The sequence below is a fragment of the Ceratotherium simum genome, chromosome 3 (genome assembly GCF_057802395.1).
Source record: "Ceratotherium simum simum isolate JZ-2026a chromosome 3, ASM5780239v1, whole genome shotgun sequence".
Classification (NCBI taxonomy): Eukaryota; Metazoa; Chordata; class Mammalia; order Perissodactyla; family Rhinocerotidae; genus Ceratotherium; species Ceratotherium simum.
This window is the reverse complement of record NC_141902.1, coordinates 65,560,653-65,568,767: the sequence shown is the minus strand read 5'-3', so window position 1 is coordinate 65,568,767 and position 8,115 is coordinate 65,560,653. Positions and strand designations below refer to the sequence as shown.

At 47.4% G+C, this 8,115-nt stretch overlaps 1 protein-coding gene across 5 annotated transcripts in view; it reads left to right on the top strand.

The window, feature by feature from the left end:
* Window positions 1–2,266: 2,266 nt before the first annotated feature.
* The window catches only part of ADPGK (ADP dependent glucokinase), a 31,123-nt gene continuing 25,274 nt past the window's right edge, over window positions 2,267–8,115 (top strand). Inside the window, exons 1-2 of one of the 5 annotated variants that reach the window (XM_087428667.1) lie at window positions 2,600–2,832; window positions 7,446–7,707. In XM_087428667.1, coding sequence (XP_087284793.1) covers window positions 7,679–7,707 — 29 coding nt within the window. In that variant the 5' untranslated portion in view covers window positions 2,600–2,832; window positions 7,446–7,678. The other 4 variants (XM_014780898.2, XM_004421782.3, XM_087428668.1 and 1 more) reach the window with 4 other exon arrangements.

The following is an 8,115-nucleotide window of genomic DNA, read 5'->3' as shown; positions in this document are numbered from 1 at the left end:
CCCCCCCACCATACCCCATCCCCCACGTACAGACAGGGAGATACCTTTACAAATGGAGATTTCCCTTAAAAATGTAAATGTTTGGTAAACAGAACTTTGATAAGAATGGGCTTAGCAAGGACCCTCCCAGTCTATCCATACCCAGAGTTAACTATGGTGATGGCCTGTCATGGGGACAGGCCTTCTATCTTAAATCCTTTTAGGCAGTTAGTGGGGGGAGAGGTCAAAGTTTCTTTCAGAGTCTTCTGAGCCTTTATTGTCTTCAGCTCGAAATAATCTGCATACAAGAGTGGCACAACTTGGAGCAGCCTGCCCTGAACCCCATCATATATTTGAAAGTTGCTAAGAGAGTAGATCTTGAGTTCTCATTACAAGAAAAAAAACTGTAACTATGCGAGGCAATACATGTTAACTAAACTTATTGTAGTAACCATTGCACAATATACACATATAACAAATCATCATGTTGTACATCTTAAACTTATACAATGTTATATGTCGATTATATCTCAATAAAACTGGAGCAAGAAAAAGTTCTGGCAAGTCCAGAAAGAAGCAGAAGAATTAGGTGCCAAGTGCTAGTAGTTCAGCAGCTCTCCTGGGAGTCAGAAGGGAGGCCCCGGGAGGCTTTCTTGCCACATCACTTTGGTGTAGAGCACTTCCCTGCTCCTCTAGACCTATCTGCTCCATGGCCTTCCCACAGTTCAGCTTCCTCTGCTCCCCCGAAAACTTCACCTTGGTAATATACTTAACTGGCTCTATTTTACCTTCAATCTTATGTGACCTCGCAGGTCCAGAACCAAAACCAACCAGCTACAGACTCTTGACTCTTGGTTCAAATTTTCAGTAGAGAGAAATGGTCTCTGGCCAGCCAGTAGATTTGCTGCTTTTTGTGTGTGTGTGTGTGAGGAAGATCAGCCCTGTTGCTGCTTTTGAATTAGGTGCTGGTTCAGTCGCTTCTGGGGAAACCTGCCAACTGGGGGCCATGAGAGGGAATAGTTTCTCTGGGAACCGACTGACATGTCTCCCTGAGGAGAAAGAAGGGACAGGCAACTCTAGGGAAGACAGCTTCATGGCCCCACACAGATCTCATTGGCTCCTTGGCTTCTTTCTTTTCTCTGGTAGCCCAAATCTCTTCCTGTTTGAGCGTCTCCTTTGAAAGGGATGCTATGGTCAGGTGGGCCGGGCGGGGTTACCTTGGGGAGGGTAGATGACCAGGATGGAGAAATGCTATTGAGGTGGAGCTGGGGGGAATAAAGCTTAATGCCCAAGATCAAAGCTAGGGAAATAAAGATCCACTGCCAAGTCCAAAGGTCAGGGTCAGAGTGGAAAATCCGACACAGAGCCAAGGTCAGGAGCCGGCAGAACTCGAAAAACGGAAACAGGCCAGGAAACAAGACCAGGCCGGGTGTGGTGGCTGCAGAGGGAGCTGGCAGCAAGCCTAGCTTCACTGGCTCTCAAACTAGGCTCACACACAGAAGGGTCACAAGGAAGACAGGGCCTGCTGGGTTTAAATCGTATCATCAAGGGAGAAGAGGAGAAACCAGGAATTCTTAACGCAAGTTCATAAGCTCTCTGTTATACACAAGATCATGTGCATTTGTGCATTTTTCTGAGATTGTTAAGGGAACAGCGCCCCCAAAAGGGTCATTTTAACGTTTGAATCTGGTCATCCAGCGAGGACGATTACCGCAGGCTCTCCTCAGTCTTGGCATGCGCTTCGAGCGGCTGAAGGTCTGAGGCCACCCTCCAAAGGGACAGAATCCCCCTGCCACGCGTGCCCCAGGGGGTCGCTGCAGCGCTGCTGTGGGAAGGGCCGAGCCCGGGGCCTGAAAAAGCCTGAGTTTAGTAAATGACTAAGTAAATGACGATGGGTACACACACGGGCGGAGGGACGGATTTACAGAGGGGAGTGTGATCGTGCCCCTCCGAGGAACTGCAGGCGCAGCTCAACTGGGGACACCGACTACCTCAAAGAGGTTTGCCCGCTTCATAATCCGTCCGTTTCGTTTTACTAGGAAAACAAACGTATCCTCGCCCCTCTATTGTGGGGTATGTTTGGAGTTCCGGGAAGGGGTGCAGCGACCAGACCCGCACTCCGCCTTTGTCCAACCTCCCCTGGGACCGCGGAACCGCGCCCCCGAGCGCCGGGATTTGGACGGAGGTAGAGGGCTCCGCCCCCTCCACGTCCCTCGCCCCGCCCCCCGGGGCCCGTGCGCGCCGGCGTGGTGGGGCGCGCGTGTCGACGTCGGCGCGCGCCGAGCCCGGAAGCGGCGCGGGCCGGGAGACGAGCCTGAGGGTGCGGCTGAAGCGCTTCGGTCCCCATGGCGCTGTGGCGCGGCTCCGCGTACGCGGGCTTCCTGGCGCTGGTAGTGGGCTGCATCTTCTTGTTGGAGCCGCAGCTGCCGGGCTCGGCCTTGCGCTCGCTGTGGAGCTCGCTGCAGCTGGGGCCCGCGCCCGCGCCCCTGGGACCCGGCTCCCCTGAGGGCCGGCTGGCGGCCGCCTGGGACGCGCTCATCGTGCGGCCGGCCCGGCGCTGGCGCCGCGTGGCCGTGGGGTGAGTGCCTGCGTCCCTGGGCCTCTCCAGGACGTGCGGGCGCTCCGGGCCTCCGGAGTGCCGCCCTGCCGGAGGTTGAGCGGCTTGGGAGCTAGGAGGTAGAGCCCGCGCGGAGCGGGTTCCCCAGAGGTCCGCGGGCGGCCCCTGGGCGCTGGTGTCCACGCTGCCTCGTTGGCGAGAAGCGTCGGACGTCTGGGACGAGCCCACTTCCTCCTAGCTGCGGAGACTCAGCAGACTGCTTTTGCCTGTCGGCTGGCCCTTGCGCCCTTCTCTCGGTAGGACCAGCCCCTTTTTGTCGTCTCCGGCCTAATAGCCTCTTGCAGATCCCGCTCAGCCAGACACCTTCATGTTCGAGCCTCCTTCATTCCGTATTCAGCTCCTCCTGCTCCTCTGGCGACTCCTCCTTTGCAGTCAGAGGTGCTTGGGCTTAACCGCGTTGACGGCGCTCTTCTTTCTCCCGCTTCTGAACTTCTTGAAGGAGGGGTCGCTGCCGTTAGCTGCCGACTTGATTTCTTTACGCCTCGTTTCCTCTTCCTTAACGCCATAGTCTGGAGACCACCACCCTACTGAAATTCCTCTCTCAGCGCTCACGCGTGACTTGTTGATTTTCAGATTCAACTGCCTTTTTTTTAGTCTTCATTGTCAACTCTCTGCAGACTTCCACGCGTTAAACACGCCCTTCTCCTTGAAACTCTTTTTCTTCCCCTGACTTCAGTGACATTGTGTAGTTAGGGTTCTCCCAAATCGCAGTGCCTCCTGTCTTTGTGTTCCTCTCTGGGAATGTAATAATTGCCTTTACACTGACTTTAGTCCCTGTCTCAGTTTGACTTGAATATCTTGTCATCCCCTCAGAAGCACCAGGCGAAAGCAGGCCTTCTACCCAGTACTCTACTAGTTTGTTTCTGTGAGTGCTGGCGCCAGGAAGGGTAAGGTAGAACAAAGTTATCTGAAGATTAAATGAAAATAATCCATGTTATGTAGCATGGTGTCGGCTTCAAAAAGCAGACACTAAATGTTAGCTAATATTTTTATATCAGCACATTTATTGTTTGTTCAAATTTTACCTCTGAAGTTCAAGCCCTTTCACCCCCTTCCTTATCAGCTTCTTAATCATCCTCCCTGGCTTTATGCACATTCATTCAACAGATATTCATCAACTAGATGGTGTCAGGTCTGTGCTAGGTTCTGAGGATACAGAGATGGATGAAGCAAGATCCCTGCCTCATTTGTTGGAAGCAAATATATTCATTATTGTATTAGCCTGCTGGAGCTATCATAACAGAATACCACACACTGGGTGGCTTAAACAACAGAAATTTACTTTCGCACAGCTCTGCAGGCTAATAATAGTCCAAGATCAAGGTGCTGGCAAGGTTGGTTTCTGGTGAGTCCTCTCTTCCTGATTTGCAGATGGCCGCCTTCTCACTGCGTACACATGGCCTTTCCTCTGTGCCTGGGCACTCCTGGTGTCTCTTCCTCTTCTTATGTGGACGGACGCTAGTCCTATTGGATTATGGCCTCATTTAACCTTAATTACCTCCTTAAATAGTCCCTATCTCCAAATACGGTCACATTTGTGGTTAGGGCTTCAACATATGAATGGGGGGGGGCACAATGCTGTCCATAACAATTATAAAAAGAGCTTTGCTGAACTAGTGGTAAAAACAAAGTAGCCTTGTGTCGCAAAGAAGGCTTACTAATTCTTCCCAGGGTGAGGTTTCAGAAAATGCTCCATCTGAGAAGGTGACATTCCATTTATTATTGCTATGTCACAAATCACCCCAAAACTTAGTAGCTTAAAACAGTGGTCATTTTATTCTCTCTCATGATTCTGAGGTTTGATTGGGCTGGACTAGGCAGTTTTCACTTGTGGTCTCGTGCAGTTTCAGTCAGGTGGTGGCTGGGACTGGAGTCATCTTAAGGGTAGATTGTGGTTGTCAGCCACAACCTCAGCTGTGGTTTTCACCAGAACACCTACACATGGCTTCTCTATGTAGCTATTTAGCTTTCTCACAGCAGGTACCTGGGTTAGGAGAGGGCCTTCCCAAGAGGGCCAAGCAGAAGCCTTAATGCCTTTTATGACCTAACCTTAGAAGGACATAGCGCCACTTCTACCGTAGTCACAGGTCCAGTTGGTTTTAAGGGGAAAGGACATAGAACATACCTCGATGAGAGGAGTGTTGGCCTCACATTGTAAGAAGAACGTGTGGGATGGGACATCGTGTTGTGGCCATCTTGGAAAATATATCCTGCTACAGTGACTTGCGTGGGACAGTCCCTGAAGAAGAAATAGGATTTCTCCACAAGAAGGTGGGGGAATGAGTCCACCTAGGCAGAGAGAACCGAATGTGAAAAAACACGTGGTTTGTTTGGGAATAGCAAGTTGGCCCTGTGTTTAAGGCAAGGACCTTATGGTAGATGTCAAGGGCCTTTTATATCAGGGTAAGTGATGGGAAAGCCATCAAGGTTTATAAGCAGGTAAATGATGCTAAGTTCTTTGCTGAGGATAACTGGTGGGAATGTGAAAGGTGGGGTTTGAGCAGTGGTTCTAACTTGTTTGACTGTTTGACATCATTTTTGTGTGTAACAGACATCCCTTGGTAACATTTCTCATTACCCAAGGGGATTTTTAGCCTAAAGATGGGGATGTGCAAGCGGTAGGTGGGAGAAGGTGCAGACTTGTACCAGAATCTCATTTGGGGTGTGTGTGTTGTAGTTTCACCTTTCGGGGGAATACAAAGACACACACACACATATATTCACTCTCACACTCACTCAAAACACACAATTAAATGTGATTCATAAGGAGAAAAGTCTTGAGACCCTGACACTAGTTAAGAGGCCATAGTGCCTTTTCTTGTTTGGCAATGGTGCTAAACAGGTGAGATTTGTTAACAGGTTGGATGTCGTAAAGAGAGGCAGTCAAAAATGACAGGTTTTTAGCATTGGGTATCTTATAACCACCTTATATAGGCAGATACAGATATTGTCATCCAGTTTTCACAAATGAGTAAACTGGGGCTTGGAAATGTTGATTTGCCCAAGCTTACACAGGTCTTGATGCCAGAGGTGCAATTTAAGCCCATTCCTGGCTCCATGTTCATGCCACGTTGTTACCATTAAGAGAGACTAAGAAAAAGGAATAAGTTTGTGGTGGAACTAACCAGTTTGATTTCAGAGGAGAGGAAATGTACATTCTTGTGGGATTTTAAATGAAGTGGAGCCATCAGCTGCTGATAAGGAGAGGCTGGAGTTTGGGAGCGTATTGAGGGGCAGGGTTGCAGGCTTTGGAGACACAAGCACTTAGGTTGAAGCCCAAGACTGGATAGCATCGCCCAGGAAGAGAACAAGAAGGGAAGGTAAATGGCAAGGGTGGAATTCGGGGAGGCACCAGCATGTAAGGGGCTGGTGGAAAGGGACCAGATAAATGAAGGACAGCAGGAGTTTCAAGAAGTTGGTCAGTGGTGAGCCCACTACCACATCTTTCTGAAACGTGCCAATGAGCCTTGGACCCTGCTTCCTAAGGCTCATTGGGTGAATGATGAACCCCTCGTACTAGCATTTGTTCCCCCATACCTGGCTTCACTCGCACCTTTGAAACCTGTCTTGCTCCTTGAACAGGAAAACCCTGTTCAAACTCCATTCTAACCAGAGCATCATTCTTGTTGTGTTAATCCCTTCGTGCACATCTTGTGCGTGCTCCCTGTGTAGGCTTCAGTATCCCATAAATCTGGGTTTGAATTTAGGCTTCTCCAGTCATGGTCTTTGGAATGTTAGTTAACCTCCAGCCTCACTTTTCTTAGCCGAAAGCGGTGATGACTACTTCCCTGTCTTATGACGTGTTGCAGATTGGTGTGATCTATCTAAAAAGACTTGCCTCCTTTCTCTGTCCAGAGCATCTCTACACAGTCCAGGGACTGCTGCCCCACCCCTTTGGATTTCTCTTCTCTACAGTTCTGTATCTTATAGTGATTATGATTAGCTCTTGTAATACCTCAGGTATAGTGTTGAAGCCAGGAAGAACCTTAGGAAACATTTTACAGATGATGAAACAGAAGGGAGGTGATAAGACCACCATCCTTGCCTTTAAAGAACTTACAGTCTAGACGGGGGAACTGTGCCATCCCCCTTCCCCCACCCAAGTCTCTGATAATAGGCCTGTAAGCCCGGGCTCCCAGCACCCTCTCTGTTAGCCCCTGCAGCCTCTTGTTAGGGCATTCAGCATCTGTTGCCTAGCTTTATTTTCAATTTATTTCATCTGTGGCTGTATTTTCTCCAAACCCACATTGTAATCTTTTATGCATTTCTTAATGAAGTGTGAAATTGTGCCTAAGTGTCAAATGAGCATAATTTCTGTCTTCTGGTTCTTTTGCTCCCTCCCTCCTTTTATTTCCCCTGATAATAAAGCACCTTAGGCAATGTGCTTGTTTATATTTTAGTACGCTGTTGAATTGAGGTAAGTGCAGAGAAAGATTCTTGCTCTGGTTAAAGTATTATAAAATATAACTAGAAAGTACATGTAAAAGTACTTAGCTTGGTATCTAGTACATAGTAGATGTTTAGTGATCTTGTTATTATAAAAAGCTACCAAATAAAATTTTCTCCTCTGTAAGATTGTTTTTTCTCCTAGTATTCATGACATGATTAGGTGGAGGATATAAAATGTTCCTATGATAGTTACATTCTTTCAACTCAAAATTAGTTCTGTTGTATTTTGTCTTGTGTTGCAAAATATGCTGAACATGGTTCCTTTCAGTTTTGTTTTTTGTAATTTTTGCAAAGTCAACTTCCTCCATTCTCATTTTTAAGGAATCAAACTCTAAGGCTTCAGCAGAACTAGATATGGAGATGATGTGTTTATTGAAGTCATTTTTATTTCCAAATATAGGTATCCCTCAGTATCCGAACTTTTGCTATCCAGACTCAGGACCCAAATTCATTTGGATACATTTTCTAGACAGGGGTGTTTGGTGGAAGTAGTATCCCTCGCTATGCAAACTCTCCCTGTCTGTAACTCAAGAACCTCCTGGAGTCTGAGAGCCAGCGATACCTGTATTCCTAGTAAGATGCTACCCTTCAGACATCTGATGTTGTGTTCAGTAGAAATAAAGGACACTCTGTATGAGGAGGACTGGAGACAAGTTTACAAGGTGTGTTTGATTTATTATCATGTAAGGCTGAGAAAAGGTGTTTTAAACATACTATTTAGCACCTGCCACACGCATGTCCATGTGTTTTATGCACTGAAGAGCATACTAACTCTTAGATTATGCCTTTCCAGTTGACCAGAGTAATTATATGCGTCTTTGATTTTAAAAGAATCAGAAAATTTGAATATCTAAATGCTGTTTGGTAGGCAAAAATCTTTTCAAAAACATGGAATCCATAGGGGAAGAATTAATAAAAGAATCTTTATGATGAGGATGCAATCAGTTTGTGTCATGAGAAGGAATGTCTCTCTTCCTTGCCTTTGTAAACCTTTGAGTGATTTAAATAATGTCGACCCTACGTACGAACCTTTTAAAAATTATTTGTTAAATTATAAAAGTAATACGTGC